We start from the raw sequence: 26,374 nt of genomic DNA on the forward strand, positions 1-26,374 counted from the left end.
GTAATGTGTTTAAGTCGATTTCTGCTAGGGAATTGGGGTGGGTAGTGAAAATTGAAAATTTCAGACGAGGCGGGCGCTCATGCTAGCTACGGACCTGATAGTCTCAAAACCTTGTAAAACTCTAGCTCATCTCTAGTTGATCTAACACCGTACTATTTCACAAACCTGTGAATCCTATGAGACAGGAACATAGAAATCCATTTGGAAGTCTGTCCAAGGCGTTGGTACAGTTACCACTATTTTCACATGGGAACACCTCGCACGGAAGCAGTGAACAATCATCACCACGGTACGGCTCTGGGCATGTGCAAACAAAGTTATTGACCTCATCTTGGCATGTTCCATTCCTCTGACAGGGGACTGATAAGCATTCGTCTATCTCAATCTCACAGTGAATTCCTGAAGAAATTTGAATTTAGAACATTATTCTTCATAATATCATAATGTATATCTATGAAGATAAGAAAATGTGATAAATGAGTGCTTGAATGAAAGAATAAGCTTACCTAGATACCCTGGTTTACATAAGCATTGATATTCATTCAGTAAGTCAACACACAGTGCTTCATTAAAACATGGGTTGGAGCTGCATTCATTAACCTCATCCTGCATAAACAAAACAGAAATAAATATTATAATCTGAGAAGAGCATGGCTTGTATACAAGCTACTAAAAACAGATTCACATCAAAATAGTTTTTTTTTAAATAGTTTTTTTCAAAAGAGAAACATACGGTATTTCAGTATTTCAATTTATTTTCCAAATTAAGATTATTTGATAAGTTAAATAGTTTAAAAAATGCAAAAAAAGTAGGGAAAAAACCAAAAGAGCAATGCTTGTTTTTATGGCTACCCTATACATATAAAAGAACATACTGTACCTCACAATATGTTCCATTAAAGCCAGGAGCACATTCACACTGAACCAATGCAATTCCATCAATACATGTAGCGTTGTTAAGACATGGCTGACTTAAGCACTCATTCACATTGATGTAACAGTCATCTCCACTCCATCCGTCTCGACAGAAGCATTGGTATCTGTTAGTGAAATCCATACAGATGCTACCGGCCGGATTACAAGGCTGTGATTCACACTCGTTGATTAATAACTGACAGAAGTCGCCCTCATACCCTGGTACACACTGGCATGTGTAGGTGGTAATCCCATCAACACAAGTGCCATTATTAATACACTCATGGCCTACACAGTCATTGATGTTAATTTCACAGTTTATGCCCGTATATCCAGGGTTGCAAATGCAGCTGTACGAGGCAAGACCATTGATGCATTCTGCAGCATTCTGGCATGGGAGCGACAAACATTCATTCGTCTCAAGTTCACAAAATAACCCTTCATAGCCATCTGCACAAACACAATTAAAATTTGATACTCCATTAGGCATTCCTGTTAACTCAACACAAGTACCTGAGTTTAGACAAGTTACCTCATCACATGTTGATACAGTGTTGTTGCAGTAATCTCCAGTAAATCCCAGCTGACACAAACAAACATAGGAGTCAACTCCATCTACACATTCACTGCCAATACTACATAAGTGTTCATTACAGTCATCTATGTTGTTCTCGCAGAATGTTCCATTAAACCCAGACGGACAAAAACAAGCGTATTGGTTTACTAAATCTAAACACGTTGCACCATTTTGACAATTTGTAGAAAACAGGTCACATTCATTGATATCAATCTCACAATTTGACCCAGTGAACCCCATAAAGCATTCGCATTGGTAAGAATTTGACCCCATATCAACACATTCAGCCTCATTTTGGCAAGGAGATGATGAGCACGATGGCAGAGGTGAACACATAGGATCATAAAAGATGTCGTCAGGACATGTACACAGAAAAGATCCAATTGTATCTTGGCACGTCCCATTTCCACATGGGGGGTTGATTAGACATTCATTTATGTTTTCATTGCAGAGTTGACCAGTATAGCCAGAGTCACAGATGCATCTGCAATAAGTTAAAATGAAATGCTTTCCATGTAAGGACACTTTTATAAGTAAAACTAGTTTGACAGTGTAGACAATGCTTAAAATTAATTTATTAAAAGAATAATATTTAACAAACATACCTATAATCATTTATCAAATCAACACATGTAGAATTCACAGCACATTCATTGTTCAAGCACTCATCAATTTCCAGGTGGCAGTGTACACCTGTGAAACCTGGTCTGCAAATACAGGTGTAATTATCCAGGTGGTCAATACAGTTAACAGTAGTGTTAGCATTACAAGGATTGGATTGGCATTCATCTATCTCAATGTCACAGTTCTTGCCTTCATAACCTAAAAATAAAACAATAATGTTAAACTCGTAGCACAACGCAAAGTGATTTGACAAATCACAAGCGATAGATTATTTGAACAGGCGCGTGTGATTGGTCAACTCGCTTGTGTTGCATCCTAGTGGGAACAAAGCTTCATGCATTATAAAGAATAATGGAGGAGAACTTACCAGTTGTGCAAGTACAGTAATAGTCTCCAAACACATCCACACATTCAGCACCATTAGCACATGGCCTAACTGTTAAACACTCATTAGCATTCTGGTCACAGACTGTGCCTTTGAATGCTACAGGACAGGTACAGGTAAAGTTACCTAGACCATCAGTGCATGTTGCATTGTTAATGCATGGGTCACTAAAGCATTCATTAATTTCAATCTCACATCGTTCACCAGTTAAACCTGTGGAGAGATAAATACAGTTAAATCATACATTGGTCACCAGTTACACTTTGGTAAAGATAAATCAATGAGAAATACAGTTAAATCTGTTTTTCATATTAAAATAAAGTTAAATCTCACATTAAAATACAGTTAAATCTCGCATTAAAATACAGTTAAATCTCACATTAAAATACAGTTAAATCTCACATTAAAATACAGTTAAATCTCACATTAAAATACAGTTAAATCTCACATTAAAATACAGTTAAATCTCACATTAAAATACAGTTAAATCTCGCATTAAAATACAGTTAAATCTCACATTAAAATACAGTTAAATCTCACATTAAAATACAGTTAAATCTCGCATTAAAATACAGTTAAATCTCACATTAAAATACAGTTAAATCTCACAGTATTGCCAAGATACTAAATTTATACTTCCATAAACGATGAAGAATTTCAAGACCAGACAACATTAATACAAATTCTAATAACATACCTGATGGACAAAAACAAGTGAAACCATTGACACCATCCAAACAGACACCTCCATTGCAGGGACTACTGGCACACTCATTGCTGTTGATCTCACAGTTTACTCCTTCATAACCTACAAGTTAAAAAATGTATCTGATTTACATTCATTCAATGTGTTGCACACATTTCCCATATTACATATGGTCCAATGGACAGAATGGTGTATACTGGGCGTATATACACATACATAGAGTAGATTAGAAACTCCTCCGTTTAACGTTCCGAAATGAAAGCTCACTAACTGCAGAAACATACGATCATTGAATCTACACATCGTAACTTTGAAAGTTAACCAGAATTGTGAAAGGTTAGAGTAGTAAATGTTACCTGGTGCACATGTGCATGTGTAGTTCATACCATCCAATGACTCTAGGCAATCTGTGGCATTATTTAAACAATAACCAAAGGAACAGATATCAAGATCTATAGAGCAGTCTTCACCTGTAAAACCTTAATATGCCAAAAGATAAAAATAAACATTATTTCACCGATAATGAAGGGTAGTTAAAATCAATAAGGGCCAAAGTTGTTGCAAGCCAAGCCAGGCTACAACTTGACTTGAATTTTATGTTAATAAACCTTTAAGTTCCTGTCAATCAATTTCAAATTAAGTTATTTTGAATTATTAAAAAAACATGATTATATTTACCTATACCACAAAAGCATATGAAAGCATCAGCAGACATCTCAACACAAACACCTTGATTAAGACATGGCCTAGAATCACATATGTTGAATTCTTCTTCACAGTTTATCCCTGTAAATCCAGGCTGGCAGATACATTCATAAGCTGCTAGTCTATCTAGACACATTGCATTGTTTAGGCAAGGATCAGACTCGCACTCATTAGTGTTAACCTCACAAAAAGCACCGGAGTACCCTGGCAAGCAATCGCATCTGTAATCACCAACACCATCTACGCACGTCGAATTGTTCGTACAGTTATTCCCCTCGCAGAAGTCAATATCAATCTCGCAAAATTCCCCCACGTAACCAATGGAACATTCGCATGAATATCCATCATCTTCTTCTACACAAGTCGAGTTATTCCTACAATTGTTTGAGTTACAAAAAGGTATAAAAACGTTGCAGTTTTGTCCGTAGTAGCTTGGAAGACAGTCACATGCATAGTGTGTGGTATTCAGAGCTTGGCATGTTCCATTATTTTGACAGGGATAAAAGGAGCAGTTGTTAAGAGGTACTTCACAGTTGACACCTGATAATAAAAAGCAAAAATAAAGCAAAACAATTCATTATTTTTCTTCCGAAATCAGTACATATTGACATTACATTTCAGTTAAAAGAAAGAATAAATTATAAAATTCATTTATTTAATTTAGTTAAATATTTTTCTAACCTGTGAAAAGTTCTGGGTCACAAAGACAGCTGTAACTGTTGATCTGATCTGAACACCTGCCATTATTCAAACAAGGTGATGACTGACACTCATTAACATTCACATCACAGGTGTCACTTGAAAATCCAGGCGTACAGGTACAGTTGAATGCATTAATGAGATCATTACAGGTGCCTGCATTCTGACAGGGTGATGATGAACATTCATCAATGTCAGTTTCACAGTTGTAATCTGCATATCCAGGTGGGCAGATGCACCTGTGGGAAGAAAAATGTTAAAATATATATATAAAAACCTCTTAGAAAGTGTATTTTCAACTATAAAATTTTAAAATATTATCTGTCACACCTGTTAATAATAGGTAAGTAGTAATTTTCTATTTGATTATTAACATTTCATAATTATAAAATGTAGTGGAAATTTTATTTGATTGGTGACAGAGGTAATATGTCCTTTGAAGACAAAACTATTCAAACACGTTTGCTACATCCAGGATCCACATCTCAAATTCTAAATGGCTTATTGTGCAAAATGCAATAAACATAACAGAGATGTGGGCACTCACCGATATAAGTTGATATCATCTTGGCATGTTGCATTGTGTTGGCAAGGGTTACTGTGACATTCATCTAGATTGATGCTACAATTCTCACCTTGATATCCATCCAGGCAACTGCACACATAGCCACTAGATACACTTGTACAATTACCACTATTCATACATGGCTGCAATGTTTAATACATAAAGTAAACTGTTTAATATTTAAAATGTCTAATACACACAATTTCACAATGGTGTACAATTTTGTACTTGTAATAGTCTCTGTGTTGTCCTTCGACCAAATGATGTTTGATTTTGGTGGAAATAAATGTTTAATTATATGCTTACATAAAAGTTTGTAAAAAGTGTAAAGTCACTTACATTATTTAGACAATAATCCGTCTCAGCTTCACAGTTGACACCTGTGAAATCACCATCACATTTACATATGTAACCACCTGGCCTGTCCATACAGGTGCCATTATTTATGCATGGAGTAGACTCGCATTCATTGATATCAGTACTGCAATTAGCCCCTGGAAAACAAATAATTGATGTGTTAATAATTTTTTTTTCTTGTCTTGCTTTTTTCTTGATCAGATGTTTGCCCGAGTTTAATTTGTACTTTATACTAAGTACATTGAGAATAATTCTCAGGTGGGACTCGAACCCACGACCTCCAGATCACTAGCCTGGCTTTCATACCTCTGATGATTTTTTTAGAGTTTGGTTTTGGGAGGTTGTATATAGTCTTCATCTTGATTATAATTCTTTTGTTGCAATTATCAGATCTTGTTAAAACTTTTCTTTAATTCCAGGTGTTTATATTGACTCACCAGTGAATCCTTGTAGACAAACACAAGTAAAGTTGAAGCCAACGTCACCATCAATGCAAGTGCCCCCATTCAAACACAATGAAGTGTTACAAGCATTGATATTCACTTCACAGTTGGCACCAGTGAAGCCTAAAAAAGGATGGAAATATGGAATGAGTGAAAATATAAATACAGTGAACCCTCCTTTGGGACACCCTTTATATCCAGAGGACACCCCTATGAACATGGGGAAGTATATGTTACAAAATGGCCAATCCCTATTACTCAGGGGTCACCCCTATTACTCAGGGGTCACCCCTATTAAGGGAACACTTTTTATTAAGATTATGTGGGAAAAGGATACATTTTTTTTACATGAAGGAATATGACATCGGTAATATTGATCTGGAAAATGAAGCAGAAAAGAAAGAAAAAAAGCAGACATATCCTACAAAACTTGGTTCTTGAACTTACCAGATAAACAAATACAGTTGTAGAAACCTATCTCTTCTTGGCATATTCCATTATTACGACAGGGGTCTGAGTTGCATTCTAATACATCAACATCACAATTAAATCCTGTAAATAAATGTACACTGTACATTATCAAAGTTTAATACGCATTATGATTTACAGATAACATTTACAGATAACATTTACAGATAACATTTACAGATAACATTTACAGATAACATTTACAGATAACATTTGTCTACAAAGTTTTAAAGGGACATCACCTTTTTATAAAAACATTTTATACAAATGTCACAGCAAATCATTACATATTTCATCTTTGGTGTAGTTTTCAATTTGGAGAGACAGACTGTTATTTCATTTATACTGTTTATACTGTTAATACTGATACTCCTACCTCATTTTGGTACATTATATGTCCATATTTTGTTATTGAAATGTTTTGAAGGAGAAAAAATGATATGTTTATGTACCTGTATACCCTAGTTCACAGTTGCACACGTAGCCAGGCCTGCCTTCCAGCTCTCCCAGATTCAAACAGTTACCATTCTCACACGGCGTAAACATACAATAATCAATGATGTCATCGCAAAATACACCAGTATAGCCTGCCACACAATTACAAACAGCACCGTTTATACCCGAGCTACACGACCCTTCATTTGAACAGGTGACCTCAGAACAAAGGTCAACGACCTCTTCACAGAATTCACCGCTAAATCCTGAGCTACAATTACAAGTGAAACTTGTAGACTGTGTGATGCATGTGGCATCATTGAAACATGGTGTTGATATACAAGGGTCTTCAATTTGATCACATAACACGCCAATGATGCCAGGTGGACATATGCAAATGAAGCTGTTAGTCTGGTCAATACAGGTGGCTCCATCTTGGCAAGGTTGTGATGAGCAATCATCTAGGATACACAGAAATAATTGAGTTATCAAAAACAGTACTTTAACATAGAGTTATAATAGGATAATTTAGATTTTTAAATAAGTATAAATTAGATCTTTAGGAATTGTACAATTTATAACAGTTGCATTATCGCCATACAGCATGCTGGGAATTCATGGTAAAATTATGTTGTTGAATAGGATGAAATGGGAATAAGATATTCTAGTAAAAATCCAATAAAATCAAGTAAAGCTTCATTTTTTTAAATACAAAATTATGAAAATTAATCAAAGTGGAAAAACCTACTAATAATAAGATGTAGGAGGGCCTACTGCTTTATATTAAATAAGAGAATTAAAAATGAAAACTTGATTCAGTAAGAAATGGTAAATGAATGTAATGCAAAACATGCAGATTATAAAAATAAAATAAAAATGATTGAAAATAAATTATTTTAAAAAATTAAAATTAAACATACTTGCTTGTCGTTTCTTTCTAAACTGTATTACTTTTTAAAGTAAATAAATACAAAAATTACCGTAACCAAAAAATAATGAATGATTTGAAATTCTAAAAATGAACATTTGTTATTGCAACAAACTTAACTTTATTTTCTGTAAACTTAACCTATACGATAACACCAAAACATTTACAAGTAGGTCTTATGATATCAATAATTTAAAACAAAACAATTAAAATATTATTTTTATTATCAAATACCACAAACAGGTTACGAATTTACATTTTACAGAAACTTCTTCAAAAACAGGGTTTTGGAATCTCTTTAAACTCCACATTAGTACAAGCTTGTGTATTTTATTATTTTTACATTCTTCTTACCTATATTTTGTTCACATCTAAGCCCAGTAAACCCTTCTAGACATAAACACACAACACCTTGGTAGATTGAAACACAAGTGGCACCATTTAAACAGGATGATTCAGTACAGTAGTAGGTTAGCTGAAGACAATCAGGGCCTAGAAAAATACAAAATCAGTGAATAATTACATAAATGTATAAGTTATATCAATCAGATATTAGTTCATAGATTGGGAGGACAATTTTGTGAGATACAGTAGGAAAGCTGCCAAATTTAGATGGGTCGTACATACATCCAAGGCATGCTTTGATACAACAATAACCAAATAACCTGATCAATACTCAAATTTACAAGTTAAATCAATCAGATATTTATGATACTAACTAATAGTGTATATAAAGTGAGGAATTCAAAGCAGTGGCAAGATCCAGAATTTTGAAATACTGTAGGGGGCCTAAAAGTAGTGAAATGAAGTGCTATTTTGCATTACAATTTGTAAAATTTAGAGGGGGCACAGGCTGGCTGCCATCCAAAGCTCACCCCTCCCCCCTTGCATCTTCCCCTGTAAAGTATGTACTCAATGATATACAGTTTGTTACCTGTAAATCCAGTGTTACAGGTACACCTGTGAGTGTTATCAGTCACATCCTGACAGGTGCCATTGTTACACACACCTGTACTGCATGGGCCTATGATCTCGGAACAATTCAAACCTTCAAAATAAATTTCAAAACAAGTTATTTTTTAAAAAGTAATTAAAACACACTTATTAATAATTTTTTTAAACAAAATTAGATTTTAATTCATCACTATTTAGAAAAAATTGTAATGCAAGTATGCCTACTGGCTTATTATAATGTGAAATATAATAATGTCATAATATCATTCAATCCTTTTACCGGATAAATTTGTCTATTGTGTGAACACATGTAACCAACTGTTGATAATACAGTTATTATCCAAGCCTTCGATCTGATAAACTTCCTTGTGTGAACACATGTTACCAACTATTATTGATTAAACAATGTCTATTGTCCATTGGTACACAATAAGACGGAATGAGTCACTGTAATCAATACTATCAAATGACAGAAGGATATTACAGTACAGTATATGGCTACACCCACCTGGTGGTGGTAAGGTACGACCAATGCATAGTGATTATTAATACAATTTATTTTAAATGTGGTATATAAAAAGTACAAAACGATAGCACACAGCTAAAAACGTATGTATTACAATAAAAAAAATGAGTTAAATATCGATAAAAATACAACTATATATTACAAAACTAAAAAAATTAAAAATACGATAAAATTGATGTTAAATTAATAAAATGGGAATAATAAAATATAATACGTACTGTATATAATATAATCATTACATTATGACTACACCCAATTGCAACTAGATTACAGTAGCACATGACTGGAAATTATTTATTTTATAACTTAGGCAAAATTTACCTGTAAACCCATCAAAGCAAACACACTCATAACCTCCTGCATCCAGACCCTCTTGATAATCTCTACAGAAACCATTATAGCAAGATATTCCATAACAACCATCAAACTCCTGGCAGAATTGTCCATAATATATCTCATCACATTCACAATTAAAATCATCTTCAAAACTTGTAGATAAGCATGCGCCATGACCTGAACACTGCTCAACTTGACCCGGTAGATGGCAACTAACAGATTTAACAGCTACAATTAGACGGAGTCCAAAATCACACAAGCTGAATGGGTTGTCAGGTAGCTGCGCTAAGTAGATGGTTCCAGGCTTAAGAAAGCTGGCAGGCACAATCAATGTTGACGCTGATGGTGAACTAACTAACCATTGATCCGTGTGAATGTCATTAGTATCACATGACTCAAAAACATCATATGAAACATTAGCAGGGAACACTACCACATTCTCAGAAGGGACGAGGAATAACGTGTCGCCCTCTTGGATCGCAATTGGACATAACTGATGATAGTTGACCGTATCATCTACAGCGCCATAACCGTAGCATTCCTCATACGTTTGGCACACTTTATCAACAGACCAGTCCACAGAAACGTTAACACTTTGTTCGTGATAATCAAAATTGTTCTCGCTGCATGTGATACCAGAAACACAATTGGCTGATAATAAAATCAATAAAGTTATATAAAAAATGTGTATAAAATTTTGGTGGGAAACTTGTGGAAATGAATTTGAAGTTACAGTCCAGCTGCAACTTCTGTGTCGACGACTTCTCGTTGAAGACATCCTCTGATATCAAGTTATGTTACAAAAATTCTGCAGTACAGTTGTCATACTATACTATATGTACACCCTCATTCTGCAAAAGAACACAATAAATCATAAACATTTTTATGAATATTTATTTATATTCTCATGTGTAGAAGAATGCGTTTGTTTATATGTATTAATTAATTATAAGAGCCTAGTAGGCCTAGAAATAATATAAGTATCTCCAAATAGATCCCTATCGTCTGCTATTTTCAGCTAGCTAGGCCTACACTGTATTAAGCATGTTTGCAGCTGAGAGTCATTTTAATTGAGACACTGACTGTCACTACACTCACTCACTGTCCTTCCCATGTATTTACCCTTTCTACAGAGAGGCCAGTCTAACTAACTAAAAAGAATAAAGTAAGAAGATAAACTATTGTCATATATAATATAGTAACACTACATTCCACCAACATTATACATTAACACTACTATAAATTACATCGATATTAAATTAATATAGTGTCTTCTTACGTTATTTAAATCGTATTTAAAAGTGAAGATTTGTTCGGAAGTTGTTGAAATTTGATCGTCTGCTAGCAAAGCGTCCGTTGTTACAATCTCATTAATCTGTGTACCTAGCTTACTAAAAATAATTTAAAATTTAAAATAAAAAATACTGTACAAAAATATTAATTGTTAATATTACTTGTATACAATTATAGTAGATTACTATTATACGTTAATTATTAGTATTTAAAAAATGAATATAATTAATGAATATGCATTATAGTGTATATTTATTCTTGTTTTTTTAGTTTAAACGAGTAGCCTACGTAGACTAGATTTCTTTTTAAAAATCAATTTTTTAGAGGGCGCTCTATATGTAAACAAAATACAGAATGGAGAGATGAATTATTAATTTTTTTTTATCCAATAAAACAGTGTATTGATATTTTTAAATGGTATCAATTTTGAAATTTAATCACTGCAAACCTCAAGAAATATTCTGTTTTAATATTCCACCTGTATGTCCAGTATGTAAGGGTCATTTTTCAAACCTCCGTAGCCCTCCTGTAGCAATCCCAACACCATTTGTAAATGGAGTGAAACGACCCTGTTCTGTGGTGGTCAAACCAACAGTTGGTAGCTTTCTTAGGTAAGCATATGAATCTGCATTAAGTTTGAATATTACATATTAAATATTAATTTTATATTATTTACCTTCTCTACTACAAATAAATCAGTTGTGTTATACATAATAGTTAATACCGACTGAATATTTATTATTTTTACAGGGACTATAAAAGTGGTTCTAATTTGCATACAGGTGTCACTGATTCAAAAGGTAAGAAATTCAATAAATCAGAGATATATTTTATATTAAATGTTGATTTATGACAATAAAAATATTATTTAGATTTACCCTCATCATATTTGTTAATCCATTCATTTTATTTATTTTTTTATTTATTTTTTTTAATTTATTCATTCATCATTTTAATTATGATTTCGAATTTTTTTTTTCACATGGCCAGATGGAAAAACACATTTTTGTTTGTGAACGAGCCTCTGTTACAAAATAAAGATTTTGTCATTATTATAATAATATTTGATTTCCCCTTCTTTTAGGTTGTGTATACAATTACGATGAAGAAGGTGTACACACTGACACAGATTCAACCACATGGGAACAGAGCCTAGCAATACCAATTGTAGATCTTGTAGATGAAGACCTTAAAGACATCTGGGATGAGAGGCTATACAACATGATCAGCGAACCAAACTGGCAAATAGACAGGTACAGTAATTGTTTTATATGTTAATAGTGAATTACTGTATAAGTATAGTCCCGGGAGGCCTGGGAATGAAATTTGGAGGAAATTAGGTGGTGGGATTATACTCGAGCATGGGATTCAAGGTCGTCATATACATATAATAATGATCGTAAAGTCGGGGTGTGATTATACCCGAGGTGGGACTATACCCAAGTTGGGATTATACCCGAGGTGGGACTATACCCGAGGTGGGACTACGGAACTAAAATTACTTTTACAATTCTTTACAGATATCATCCAGATTCACATAATTGTTTTGATTTTGTCATCAACTTCTTGAATTGCGTTCAGTTTAACAACTGGGAAGTAAAGTGCAATGAACCCATAACAAGGTCTCAGTTTTCAACAGAATATATTGCGCCAGCTACAAGCAAAGCTGCACGTTATATATCATTATATCGTAGCATTGAACGGTATGGCCCAGTCATCCAGCAACAATGAGGATAGTCGTAACCAGCAATCCGTGGATTGGGTTGTCTGCTACAGGAATCATTAACTATGAGAATATTCTGGACAACAAATAAATGTGAAAGAAATAAATGAAAAACTTATGATGTAATGAATACATTTGATAAGCAGCAGGTCTGACCAATCTCATTTTGTGTTGAGGTCCAGATGTCTATCCCTTGAAAAGTAAATGCTAAAACAAAAAAAGTGTGATATGCCCAAATATGGTAGTGGTATGACATCATCATGTCCATATATGGACACATCACATGTTTTTGATAGTGTAGACAGAGCTTAAGACATGTATTTGCATTTAGGGATTTAGATTGGTTTGAAGAGAAGGAAGAACTTCCACTGATGATAAAGGAATAAAATGAGCAATAAAAATAAACCAATAAAAATATAACAAAAAACATCAAATGTGTATACAATCATTTTTATTAATATTTGATAAAAATGGTAAAAATTTGTTCATGATTTCAACTTAATACTTCAATCCATGAATGCATTAATCTCTGTATACTGTACATGATTACACTTTATGTGATGTGCCCTTTATGGACATGGTGATGGGCATATCACTACCATATTTGGGCATATCACTACCATATATGGGCACACTTAAAAAAAAAAATTAGTTTGATAGTGTACACAGAGCTTTAGGCTAAGCTTACTAATATCTAAAATCATAAAGTAATAAATAAATATGCAACATTTCTTTAATAATTCTATTATTTAGGGTTTTTAATTGCGGCAGATGTTGTCATCATTGTAGTATATAAGAATATTTATTTGTTATTTATATTGAATATAGTAGCATCATCTAAATAAAAAAAATCATTTAAGTACAGCTCAGGGTTTATTAAGTTATTTATATGTATTAGTGTACGAGATCTGAGTTATACACCGCTCCCCCCAACACCCCTCATTGAAGCAATTACTTACTCTTCTCATCATGGTCAACATGAACTGGTTTAAAAATTGCTTACTTTCATACAAAGCAAGTGAAAAACAATTATTATCTTATGTTTGGCAAATACCAGCACTAAACATGATAAATGAATACATGATAAGAATAATACAAATATTGTTTAATGTAATCTGGAATGCCTACTGAACTTAACACACAAAGTATTGTTTCATCACTGGTGATTTACAATCAAGATAATCGAAAAGAAATTAAAAGTTAAGTTAAAATATATAAGAAGCAGTAGCAAATTTAAAATTAAAATCCTGTGCATGATATACTGCACATCACAAGCCTATAGCCAGGTAGGTTCATTTCATAAAAGGAGCAAGTATAGTCATGAGCTAGGCTAAGCCTATTTACCATATTTTGACTGCGGATCTCTAGTTCGAAAAGACCACTTCACGAAAAAGGAGAACCCGCAATTGAACCCACGAACCCCACCTGGCTACAGGCGTGTATCATAAAGAACAATCTTATTGCAAGCAAATTTTAAATTCATGACACAGACAATGAATGTCGTGGTTCACATATAAAATATCACAAAATTGTTCATACTCAAAATTTATTTGGTTTAGTTATTCCACTACCGCCACCATAACAATTTATAAGAAAGCTAAGAATGTATTTTCATTCTTTATTCATCTATGAAAGACATTGGTTATCCATAAAACCACCTTTAAAATATATATATACAGTACACACAGGTAATACATTAGATTAGACGTTCCTTCCCGTCCACACACAATTTCATAACTCCACAGCCATCCAATTACAATCCTTGGCAAAACCTCTACCGTTCATCAATACTTACTTTAATAATATGGTCTTTAATAAATTTCCTATTTCATGGTGTTTATCTAACCCCTCCACTCGATCAGAAAAATACAAGGGGAAATGGAGCTTAGGTCTTATAGTCGGGGGATAAATGGCAAAAGGCTTCCTACTTTCTAGGAGTTTTATGTGATTAAGTTATTAGATAGTCTATGTTGTAACATGATCACATCCATTTTTCCTCTTACTGTATACATTATCTGTACTTTGTATACTATACTGTATCTCGTACATCTTATGTGTTACAGTATGTTATCTATACTTTGTATACTATACTGTATCTCATACATCTTAGGTGTTACAGTATATGTTATCTATACTTTGTATACTATACTGTAACTCATACATCTTAGGTGTTACAGTATATGTTATCTATACTTTGTATACTATACTGTATCTCATACATCTTCTTCTTCTGCACCATATATTGCACTACTTAACAGGGGCATGCTATCCTGCCTTGTAACCTGAAAAAGAAAACATTCATAGAATATATGTTAAAGTACACACTACTGAAGCAAAATAGATAGTGTATCTGTTATGTTTCAGAAAAAACGTCTTATGACAGGTTTCAAGGTAACTTACTTCACTCAAGAATTGAGCAACAGTGTGGAAGTACCCATCACATTGCCAAGTCTCATTGTGAGTTCCTCGTTCAAAACGTGCCATCTTCTTAATTCTTGAACCACACCTCTAAAAACAAAATAATACAATTTTAAGAATTACAGTATGTAATCATCATGTGTAAGCTGGGTATTTTTCTTGGAAAAGGGACTATAATACTACAGTTAATAGTATACCATATAGAACTATAGTATTAAAAAACAAATGGAACTTTTGAAGGATAGACATAGACAATGTTTGCATTCAGCTCATAATTATTAATCATTTGTCAGTAAATGTTTTTACCTGAAATAACCTGTGCATCATCTGTGGAGGAACAAGTTCGTCTACTGACCCTGATAAAAATAGTGTAGGCACCTGTATTCTAAAGACTTTTAAAAGAGAAAGATACTGAAAAAAAGAAGAAAATATATGGATCAATAATATTAATCCAAAGGCAAATTACTGAATAGATGACAATGCTGTGGGTATCACTTTATTTCCAAATTTCTTTTTCATATTGTATTGTTATTTAGTGTATATTTTATGAATTACTATAATTCTTGTTGTGTGTGGTAAACAAAAAACTTCAGAAAGTTGCTATTTATAGCTATTGGTACTTGGCCATTTACAGCTATTGGTACTTAGCCATTTACAGCTATTGGTACTTATACTTTACTTGTACACTTATATTAGAAACAACTAACAGTTTGACAAAAGAGCTTACCTTATTTTTATAAAACATTAATGGAAGCCATTTGAGGAGATCAAGCCCAATCACTACTGCTCCCATTTCTGGTATATTTGTAAATGTATTTTCTAAAATGAGTCCTCGTATCCTGTCCTGATTCTCAACTCTCGATGCTAGATGGATTGCAACAGCGCCACCTAGTGAACGACCCATTACAAATATCTTGGTATGATCTATGTCTGATCGAGTGTGGAGGTAGTCTAAAGCAGTCTGAGCATCCATATATAAACCTAGAAAAGAATGTAACAAATTTATTATTGCATAATGTCTCTCCAATGTCAGTATGATTATAAGTGAAGTTGTACTGTAGCTTAGTGGATGATGCTCATCTACCAATCTCAAGGTCCTGGGTTCAAATCCTGTCAGATGCCAGAATTTGTTCTCATGATAAAAAAACCAAATTTCACTGTTATAAGACTTTGTTAATGCAGAGCAGCATAGAGAATCTTGTGTATATGTCTTGTGAACAGGATTGCTACTTTTAAGAAGGATAGTGAATGAATTTGCTTATGGTTATCCTTGGCAATTTGCCTACACTTAAGAACAATAATGTAATGATTACATGATGATGATAACGTTAGATGATGATGGATGATTTATGATATCAACTAATAATCATGATTATGATGATGATGATGTCAGATGATGAACCTCACCTGATTCACTAGGTGTACCTTCGCTTCTCCCGTAACCTCTGTATTCTAACAACATTACATTGCAACCACACACAGAATGAAGGGCATTTGCATTTATATATCTGTCAATCAAAATCAAACATTGTTAATAATAATAACAACATTACATTGCAACCACACACAGAATGCAGGGCATTTTATTTATATATTGCCAATCAAAATCAAACATTGTTAATAGCTAGGTTCACATTCAGAAATTATCGTAGGTTTCTTTATCATGATGTTCTATATGAACCTACAGGAAGTCGTGATTTTCTTTATCACGTTAATTCATTCTTTTATTATTAAATACTCTAAAGCTCTGTCTACACTATCAAACTTTATGTGACAAAAAATGTGATGAGCCCATATATGGACATGATGATGTCATATCACTACCATATTTGGGTATATATCACTACCATATTTGGGCACATCACACTCTTTTTGTCAAACTAGTTTGATAGTGTAGACAGAGCTTATATTAAGGCCTAAGGAAATTTCCTATTATCATCAATTGTGATATTGTTTTCACAAGCTCAAGAGTGTCTCTGGGATTTGAGGAGTGTTGGCTATAACCAAAATGTATACATGATAGAATGTAGGAGGATTTAAGAAGGCTATCACTCACCTATGTCCTATGTTACCAGCATTTCCATGAAAAAATAAAACAGTTGGCACTCTTGAACATTTGACAGGTGCCTGTTTGAACAGGACAGCATTAATGCTCAAACCATCTTTTGTTTTTAAATAAATATTATTATACGGGATACCGACAGCACTTGGGGGTGTGACGTACATTGTTGACGACTCTGGCTGTTGTGGAAAATAAAGTAAACTATCTTGAAAATTGTAAAATAAACCTGAAAAAAAAAACCAAAAAGAGAATTGGTAGATTTTTAGAAATTATACATAAAATAGTCAATTCAATTTCTTTTATTTCGGATTAATTTCATCCACATCAATGTAGAACTAGAATTCATTTATGTCTTATGTATGTACTACTTTCCATTTTATAAAACAAAATTAATTGAATTTTAATTATTTATATTTCAGCATACAGAGGTTGGAAAATATTCATTTTTTTTATTTTAATGAAAATTATTATATTGACAAACATTTGCATCTGTGTCTCTTACCAAACAAAGCACTAAAAACTAAAAGTAAAATGAAGAAACTTCCGTAAGCCCAATAAATCAGCAGAAGTATTAGTGTACTTGATGTGCATAGCTGCCATACTTTCCACACAATGCTTTTCAAAAGTCTACACAGTAAATGCAATAAAGACGAGATCATTGATGGTCCTGGCGGCAGACGACGAGTGGCCATCTTTTTATCTGCTGCTGGTGGGATGATGATGGCTTCCTCCTCTTCTTTCTCCAGCTTGATTCTGAAAAAAGAAAATTAATAATGATAAGATATTTATTATTAATTTTATTTATAATTTATTGTCATTTTAATTAACAAGGTGCAAAGGAAATTTAGGCCTAGGTCTATAATAAAAATGCTGAATGCTGTGTGTGCAGTTGGCTGCACAACCACTCAATACTACTAGGTCTAGCTTACCAACCTAGGTCTACTAGTACTAGCTCTAGCTAGGACTATGCCCTAAGTAGGGCCGGGCGGTTGGGAGACGTGGGACGTTATGTTCGCAAAGCCCTTTCTGTCTCTCTAGCCTAGGCCTAGCTTAATAACGATATTAATGGTGACTAAATCGTTTTTAAAACAGCAATAATAACATTCTACATGGAATAAAATATCTATTTTACCTTAGTTATCAACAAAGTTTATAAAAAAATTTAAAAACCAAAGAAAATCTAAAAATGAAACCAACAATTCGATTCCATATTTCGATAAATTCTGGTGGAAATGATGCCCGCCCTCAACTAAAACCGCAATTGTTCCCCGTACTCGTTGTTGGTTATTTCTCGTTTTAGTGTTTTTCCAATATTCATCTCTCAGAGAACTAAATTACTTTGAAGCTATTTAAAAATTAAAAGAAAAGTTTGTCTGGTACCAATTGCTTTCATTAATCCAAATGAACATTTAATTACATTATTTTTCAGGTAGAACAATTAAGATTCACTACAAAGAAAGGTAATTAAAATAAATGCGTAAATAAAGACTTCATCAATGTGCTATGTGTGTTGTCCATCGATTACACAATCGATTTATTGGTACCTATTGATTACCACAAATACCACAGAGAATACCAAACACCATAAATAGTACAAAATTGTATTTTATTAAATCTAAAATCAACTAAATGCTACAATAACTGTAGGTCTACTCCTAATAAATTAAATTGTATATATAAGCTTGGTTCCCACTTTATATTAGGAGGACACAACGCAATGGCGTCGTGGGCCTACGCACAACAAGTAATTGACCAATCACTGCATTCGAATATTTTTTTCAAAATTACTTGGGTTGCACATAAGTCCTTAAGGGACTTTAGTAAGGAAAACTTTATAAAACGATATTATTTCAAATTTCTCTACTCTATATATAAAGAAATAATGCATATTATAATATACGATATTTGATGCACACATTTCCAATAAGTCCGTAATATTATTAAAAATGATAATTATAATTCTTAATTCAACTCTATCTATACAATACGGCAATAACAATTCGGCCTATAATAACTGCATAGAGAAAAAGTGACCTTGGTACAGCCAATAACAGGCTATCAAATTTGGTTAAAATAGTTAATATTATTAATAATCGTTAGTTTGTTAAAAATATAGTTTAATAATAAGTTTAAAAAAAATTTTAATAATTTAATTATATTATTCTTTTTATCATTGTAAATAAAATTAAATTTGTGCATGTGTCGCCTCATATATCTTACTGGTGTATATCACCATATTTAATAACGCAATTTTCACAATAATTCATTATACAAAACCTCTTATGCAAAAGTTAACTAACCATTAAGCTCTGTCTACACTATCAAACTTTATGTGACAAAAAATGTGATGTACCCATATATGGACATGATGATGTCATATTACTACCATATTTGGGCATATCACTACCCTATTTGGGCACATCACACTTTTTTTGTCAAACTAGTTTGATAGTGTAGACAGAGTTTTACTGGTGTGTATACAACACAACTCAGTTTCACAATAATTCATTATACCTCTACGGTGTTGTCTGCAAAAGTTAAAGAAAAAACAAATAAATAATATATACAAATATCTACAATAAATTAGTACTAGCCTACGTGGACCTCTAAACTAACTCGAATTTTGAGGGTAAACAAAATGAACTCGCGAAAAATGACTGCAACAGCGTGACAGAGATCTAAATCCTCTTTACCAACCAGGCTACGATGTCACCCTTTACGGCGCCAGCTTTCTCAGGAGCCTCGTGATGCAATGAGTGACGTTGATCAGGGTAAATCTGAAATCACAAAAAACAGTGCATGCCACTATAATCAAAACAACTTGGTTAAGTTCCCTCTTGGACTACGGGCGTCGCAAGTAATTTGACCAATCACGACACAATCACCCGAAATGTCGTTTGTGATTGGTCAACTCACTTTGGTTGCGCCGACGTCATTGCGCCGTGTCTTACTAATTGGGAAACAAGCTAATAACTTAAAAGTAACGTAAAAATGCCTTTACAACATCGATTATTGCGCGTTCCACAAGTACGCCTTTAGGAGAATGACGTAAATAAAACGACGTAAAGCTTGGTTCCCACTAGGACGCAACACAAGAAACGTAAGCGCAGTGATTTGACCAATTACAAGCCATGGATTATTCGAACGGTCGCTTGTCATTGAACTCACTTGCGTTGCGTTTACGTCCTTGCAGTGCGTCCTAGTGGGAAACTTTAAGACGTAAAATATTAGAGCACCAGGCGTAAAAAATATATATACCTTAAATTTCTTGTCCATACTACTCGCCTTTTCAAACAGAAGTTTTGAGCCTTCAAGCGAGCATCGTTTGTCACGTTCGCCGTGTAAAACAAAGAACGGCCAGTCAATGCTGTAGATCTTCCGCTCGAGTTCTTCCATGGCCTCCATGAAGATGACGCAGTGTCTCGCACGTAGTCTGCCGTGATACACCAGAGGGTCTTGGATGTAATCTACTATCTAAATCAAACAAGAAACATGTCAGTATGTCTATGTGTCCGTCGCGTCATTTGTTGCTTAATGGAGTGCAGTACCGTATTTACTTAGCTTGGTTCCAACTAGGACGCAACGCAAGGACGTGGACGCAACGCAAGGACGTAGACGCAACGCAAGCGAGTTGTTGACCAATTACTTAAATTAACTTACCTCTTTAGGATGCGAACTTAATGAATCTGGATCTATCTTGGTAACACCAAATAGAGGTGCAAACGACGCCGCCGTCTTGTCGATAAATTGCTAGACAAAATCAATAAAAAAATAACATTAATTAATCATGGATATTCATCTCATTTATCAGACGCAAATTAATTTATCATCAAAGTTAGATGATTAGATAAAAATGTTATACATGTTGGTGGTGATGTGACAAATTGCCCATTATAACGTTATGATAAATACACATTGCTATATTATCAGTAAAAATATTGAAAGTAACGTAAAAAATGAATCATTAACGTTTTGACGTAAAATTCTAAAATGTTATATAACAAACCGATATAGCGGACGCTTGGTCTGGAGTAGGTGTGATGGCAGGACCAATTAGCACACATCCAGCGAATTCTTTTGGTCTTGACAGCACCGCCTTGATAGCTATTGTACCGCCCTGTGTGAAATACAAAAAGTCTTATTTAAAAAGTTCACATTTTGAGTGAACAAATTCATTAGTAACAAGTAACATTTCCCATAAGTAGTTGGGCATCCGCGTCGTATGATTGGTCAAAGTGCGCGTACTCCAGTGAGTGCGTGCGTTGTGCGTCCTGTGCGCGTATGATAACCAACCTTTATTGACGATACAGATACTTACCATGCCATGTCCCAATATGAATATCTTAGCGTAAGGGTGAATTTGTCTGATAATATCGATGTGTTGAAGTGTGTCTCTCACGTACGTTTTAAAATCAAGAATGTCTACTGCCAGACCCTCACTACCTCCATGTCCAACTAAAAAGCAATAACAAATCAAGAAATTAAATTAATATTAATAAATGTTCGCCTTATTCTTCGTCGTAATAATGTGCACATTTTGGCCAATTTATTAAACTAAATCATTCTGCATATTAATGATGTAATTTACTTATTATTGGAGGGCATGGCAAGTTTTGGCTGTTACTGTTAGTGTTAAATCATTCCACTTCCCTCTGAATTATCCGAAAAGATTCCATCACATTTTGCAATAGGAGTAGACCAATCAAACCTTACCGTGGTCATGTGAGTATACTTGAATTCGCCTGTGAACAATTTCTTCTGCAAGGGCGTCATATCGCAGACAATGTTCAGCAACGTCATGGCAGATTAGTAGGATCGCCCTGAAACAAAAACGAAATACTAATTGTTCAGTCGTATACACGGCAGTGATTGTCATAAAAGACAATATTATTTTAAAAACATTCACTAGTGCATTCACTATTTAAAAACATAGGAATGGTACTCGGGGTGGAAAGCAATTTACACGCGAGGCAATGGATCTTATAATAAAACTCATCAGTCTAAAAATATAATTGGTTATACAATAAGGAAGCAACGCACAAGGAGGACGTACGCGCAACGCAATGAGGACGTACGCGCAACGTAAGACCAATCACAACTTGTCGTCACCTGATTGGTCAAATCACATAGGTTTCGCGCAAGTCCTTATATTTCACGTCAAGTGAAATTTTACATTTTTCGAGTTAAGGAAACTGTGATGGCTAACTTCGATTTGAAATATTTTTCAAGCAATTGTGAACTGTCTGATGATAAATTGGAAAACCATTCAATACATATTTACATTGATCTCTATTCCTTGTACAGCCATTTTATTAGGCATTATAATAGTTATAATGACTCATCGGCGGACTATAGTAGGTGCCATGGGAGATTAACGTGTTATTAGCCGTATACTTATCTTGACCCATTTGTTCATTCCATGCTGTCGAAATAAAGCACATATTAATATAACATTCTATGTGTGTCGAAAGCTCCACGTATCATCCAAAACATGTACACAAGCTTCGAACGAGCCGCGCCCCCTCACTTCCCCACCTCCGAAGTGCTGTTTAAAGTAGCCTAGCTCATGACGATTTTTCCTCTTTTGTAGAAAGACGAACCCCTGTAAAAAATCCCTTTTACACAGTTAGGCCTACACAGTTTCCTTAAACCTTAACCTCAGATAGGCTTCGAACCCTTGCCTTATTATAAATAATAGGGTATTTCCAGAGTGACCAGAATATATTAATTGTATTTAAGATAATACACCACAGTAGTATAATAATTGTGAGTTATTATATATTGATTATTAGTTAACAGTAATTATCGCTACGGCAGAACCATACATTGTGACATCACTATTTAGGGGAAATCCCTATAAGGGGACACTTTACCGTAAACACGAATAAGGGGAAATACATGTTTTAACACTACGGCCCCTTAATAGAGGTTCTAACTGCAATAATAGTATCGTGTTATTTATAATCTGAGATGGCAGCCATCTTAGATATAGCATTAACCATCCTTGTATTGTTCACTACTTTGTATTATTTTTACGCTAACAACAAAATCGACACTATTATCTTTTATCGCCATCAATAATGTTTTATTATCAGGCTTTTCTAATAATTGCTGGTTCTAGGATCGCCTAAGTGGATTTAATAACATCAATGATAATAACAACGTTATTGTATATCCTTTTTAACAGATTCTCTATATTTTGTATTTATAATGTAGGTTATACTGTTGGCGAGTGTGAGGATGATCTATCTATAGAAAACAACAAACATAAGATTAATATCAGACCCAGTGTCCAACATTTTTCACAGAATTCCTATTTGTTCCCTATTTATTTTTTACCACCATGATTATTATACTGTTGATTTTTCAAACATGATCATGTTTTTGTATTCTTCATAAAAATGTATATATATATATATATACTGAGGCCTACTATTGGCAAGTGCAAAGAAAAGCTCATTCTGTATCTGTAACGTACAAACACCATCTCTGGTTATCGCGTACGTTGCTAAAGCTTGGTTCTCACGTAAACGTGTTGACCAATGACAAGCGACCGTTAGAATAATACATTGCTTGTGATTGGTCAACTCACAGACATTGCGTTACGTCCTTGTCTTACGTCTCAAGTGGGAACCAAGCATTAGGGCCATGTGCAAAAAATATTAATTTATAGCGAAGTGTGCTTTTGAGAAGTTACTTTCCAATAAAGCAAACGACAAAAATATCTAATCCTCGTTCAATCCTTGTTGTGACGTCATCAGAGTCTAAATGTTCCCATTATTTGTTACCAGCATGATTTCAACCATATCATGTTTTATATATTTTAAATAATTTGATTCACGGTACTACATTTTTGACGAGTGCGAGGAAAAGTTCATCTCCGTTTGAGCATTAAACAACAAGGAAGATTCCAATTACTTTTTGCCACCATTGCATGCAGTATTTTGCTTGTTGTCAACGATCATGTGTGAAGGTGTCGATGTGATAATGTTATATACATTATATAATGATGTTATAATGTACGTCAATGAATGTACAGTATACGTGCAGGGATTGTAATATATTCAGTAACTGACTGTTTAGGGTTTTCTCTATCTCATGTAAACACTCCATTAGCTTCTAATTGTTCTTATATTATTCGACAATGTGGAATTTTCTGCAAGTACACTATTACTTAAACGGATACAGAGAGCAAAGAAGAGTTGGAAAGACAATGAGAGAATGACTTTAAATACCGGAAAATAAATGCCGATTTTGATAACCATAAACAACATATGACGTCACTATCATTATCATCATCATCAACAACATTGGTTGACATCGTCATCTTGGCATCATGTGTGTTTATTCTCCCCATAATCGTGCAGCATCACGTTATTAAACACACACCGTTCCGTGTCTTCTTTCCCCATTTCACTCATTCGCTTCTTCTTCTCCCCCATCTTACTTACCGAATCACTTTATCTCCACCCTGGACTTCCCAACATTTGGTGACAACATGTTGTCCGTCTGCATTGATGAAGTAAGGACGTCCATTGTAAGTCGAACTCAGCACACTACACGTCTTGTTCTTGTCGTTATTCTCCTCCATCACCTGCTTTTTACAATAAACACAACAGGTTTGTCAATCAACCAATTCAACATTTATTAGTTTCTTTCAATGGTAAAGCAATTACAAAAATAAATAAATAAATAATGGCATACACGAGTTTTAATAACACATTGCTTGGTTCTCAGTAGAGACGCAACACAAGGACGTAACGCAACGTAAATGATTTGCCCAATCACATGCGATGGATTATTCGAACAGTTGCTTGTCATTGGTCAACTCGTCTGCGTTGCGCGTACGTCCTTTCGTTGCGTCTCTAAGTGAAACCACGCTTAATCCTCACACATAGAAGAGAAAACTAGTCCCACTTTCAACTCGACAGTTTTGGTTCGTTTTAACTTTAACCAAGGTAATCTAACAACAGGATGCTGAGCTCAGGATATCAAAAGGTTTATCTGTGGCTGTGCGACACGATCAGGTCCACACCCCAGACACTGCGCGCCGCAGAGAATATAGTACAGTACTTTTTGTCGCAGCCAGACATAAGATCAACGAGTTCCTATCTTGGCAAGGCGAGCTCAGTGTCCTGTTTTTAGATTGCCTTGCTAACCATGATCTCAGAATCTGCTAATTGAATGGGTTGGGAGAAACTGCGATTGTGAGGAACGGTAGGGTGTGGGTACATACAAGATGGATATGGGATCTACACAAGTCAATTAACTAAGTCGGAAATTAACAACTTATGTACGCACACCAACTGTAGGCCTACACCCCGTCCGATCCGTGAACGAATCCGAATAATCGTTGCTCATTTACTGTTGTTAGAGCGAATAACGTATTGTACCATATGCTGGTAATATCGTTAGATAATAAAATGCCCTAGGCCTACTCACCAATTGGCAACAACAATATTTGATAATATAAAATGACAGGCAGTGCGTTGAACTTTAAAAAATAAAGTAGACTATCCCTGACTAGTCGAATAAATTCACTAAAATATAAAATCTCGAGGTCCTACCTTGAATTCAACCGTTTTCCCTCAGTAAATATCAAAATATGGAAAGTTCCGCCCATCTATCGGAAATAAAAAATAAAATTACCTCCAATGATCAAATTAATGAAGCAGCAATATTTGAGAGCTCCAGATGTGTAGTGTGAAACTAAAATATCGTCTGCTGCTAAATTACGCGCGCGTTAAATTCTCCCATGAATTAACGCGACGACGACAATGTAAGGCTATATTTTACTGTATATTTAACTAATGAGCATTTCGCTTTATCGTCGCTATACCTTCAGCTCATTTCTGTGAATCATCTTTGCTAATGAATCTAATTTTATGAGGTCGTTTGGTCTTTATCCGACGATAAAATCGAGAACTTTGTAATAAAAGCATACGTTTTTTAAATTTTGCAATGTGTTATAAACGAGGTTCGCTTACGTTGGCATTTCATATGAATATGGTTCTCAGGGAATATACCATGAATTACTATATAAATAGGCCCTACAGCAAAATAAAATGCGTTGGGGAAAATTAGTCCCATTTATATTAAATATTCGGTACAACATACTTTGAGTAGCATTGTTATATACATTTATCTGTAGTTTAAATCGAATCGTTATTCTCTGTATAGCCATCTAATATTGAAAATATGAGATAATCTTTAATTTATGCAAAAATTATTATTGAATATTTTAAAAATATTATT

The 26,374-nt window shown here is 34.2% G+C and overlaps 4 protein-coding genes across 5 annotated transcripts in view; 1 reads left to right on the forward strand and 3 right to left on the reverse strand.

The window, feature by feature from the left end:
- Positions 1 to 10,004, reverse strand: part of LOC144841279 (uncharacterized) — a 32,246-nt gene extending 22,242 nt beyond the window's left edge. Inside the window, exons 1-18 of the mRNA XM_078697542.1 lie at positions 9,983 to 10,004; positions 9,609 to 9,851; positions 8,742 to 8,855; positions 8,162 to 8,299; positions 6,897 to 7,340; positions 6,424 to 6,528; positions 5,971 to 6,099; positions 5,516 to 5,670; positions 5,159 to 5,319; positions 4,594 to 4,850; positions 3,886 to 4,452; positions 3,564 to 3,686; positions 3,199 to 3,309; positions 2,484 to 2,714; positions 2,098 to 2,314; positions 881 to 1,976; positions 507 to 606; positions 166 to 399 (exon numbers count right to left, since the gene is read on the reverse strand). Of these exons, the coding sequence (XP_078553668.1) occupies positions 166 to 399; positions 507 to 606; positions 881 to 1,976; positions 2,098 to 2,314; positions 2,484 to 2,714; positions 3,199 to 3,309; positions 3,564 to 3,686; positions 3,886 to 4,452; positions 4,594 to 4,850; positions 5,159 to 5,319; positions 5,516 to 5,670; positions 5,971 to 6,099; positions 6,424 to 6,528; positions 6,897 to 7,340; positions 8,162 to 8,299; positions 8,742 to 8,855; positions 9,609 to 9,851; positions 9,983 to 10,004 (4,447 nt within the window). The remainder of the gene's footprint in view (positions 1 to 165; positions 400 to 506; positions 607 to 880; positions 1,977 to 2,097; positions 2,315 to 2,483; positions 2,715 to 3,198; positions 3,310 to 3,563; positions 3,687 to 3,885; positions 4,453 to 4,593; positions 4,851 to 5,158; positions 5,320 to 5,515; positions 5,671 to 5,970; positions 6,100 to 6,423; positions 6,529 to 6,896; positions 7,341 to 8,161; positions 8,300 to 8,741; positions 8,856 to 9,608; positions 9,852 to 9,982) is intronic.
- Positions 10,005 to 11,250: 1,246 nt separating this feature from the next.
- Positions 11,251 to 13,291, forward strand: LOC144841212 (MKRN2 opposite strand protein-like). The gene is made up of 4 exons (XM_078697465.1): positions 11,251 to 11,527; positions 11,667 to 11,716; positions 12,001 to 12,169; positions 12,437 to 13,291. Exons 1-4 carry the CDS (start codon positions 11,331 to 11,333, stop codon positions 12,645 to 12,647), a joined length of 627 nt encoding a protein of 208 aa, XP_078553591.1. The 5' UTR covers positions 11,251 to 11,330; the 3' UTR covers positions 12,648 to 13,291.
- A 245-nt stretch (positions 13,292 to 13,536) lies between these two features.
- Positions 13,537 to 18,375, reverse strand: LOC144841203 (protein ABHD13-like). The gene is made up of 8 exons (XM_078697453.1): positions 18,252 to 18,375; positions 17,622 to 17,872; positions 17,114 to 17,345; positions 16,465 to 16,565; positions 15,785 to 16,038; positions 15,364 to 15,468; positions 15,040 to 15,147; positions 13,537 to 14,921 (listed from the first exon to the last, which is right to left on the reverse strand). Exons 2-8 carry the CDS (start codon positions 17,809 to 17,811, stop codon positions 14,853 to 14,855), a joined length of 1,059 nt encoding a protein of 352 aa, XP_078553579.1. The 5' UTR covers positions 17,812 to 17,872; positions 18,252 to 18,375; the 3' UTR covers positions 13,537 to 14,852.
- A 333-nt stretch (positions 18,376 to 18,708) lies between these two features.
- LOC144840008 (monoglyceride lipase-like) lies at positions 18,709 to 26,009 on the reverse strand. 2 transcript variants are annotated; one of them, XM_078695623.1, is made up of 8 exons: positions 25,769 to 26,009; positions 24,571 to 24,713; positions 21,833 to 21,939; positions 21,438 to 21,574; positions 21,126 to 21,236; positions 20,780 to 20,869; positions 20,378 to 20,593; positions 18,709 to 19,896 (listed from the first exon to the last, which is right to left on the reverse strand). In XM_078695623.1, the coding sequence occupies exons 2-8, from the start codon at positions 24,708 to 24,710 to the stop codon at positions 19,798 to 19,800; spliced, it is 900 nt and encodes a 299-aa protein (XP_078551749.1). In that variant the 5' UTR covers positions 24,711 to 24,713; positions 25,769 to 26,009; the 3' UTR covers positions 18,709 to 19,797. The 2 variants fall into 2 exon arrangements, with proteins under 2 accessions (XP_078551749.1, XP_078551748.1); XM_078695622.1 differs by having other exon boundaries at positions 25,687 to 26,006.
- Positions 26,010 to 26,374: the final 365 nt, after the last annotated feature.

Source organism: Antedon bifida, chromosome 4 (assembly GCF_963402885.1).
Source record: "Antedon bifida chromosome 4, ecAntBifi1.1, whole genome shotgun sequence".
NCBI lineage: Eukaryota > Metazoa > Echinodermata > Crinoidea > Comatulida > Antedonidae > Antedon > Antedon bifida.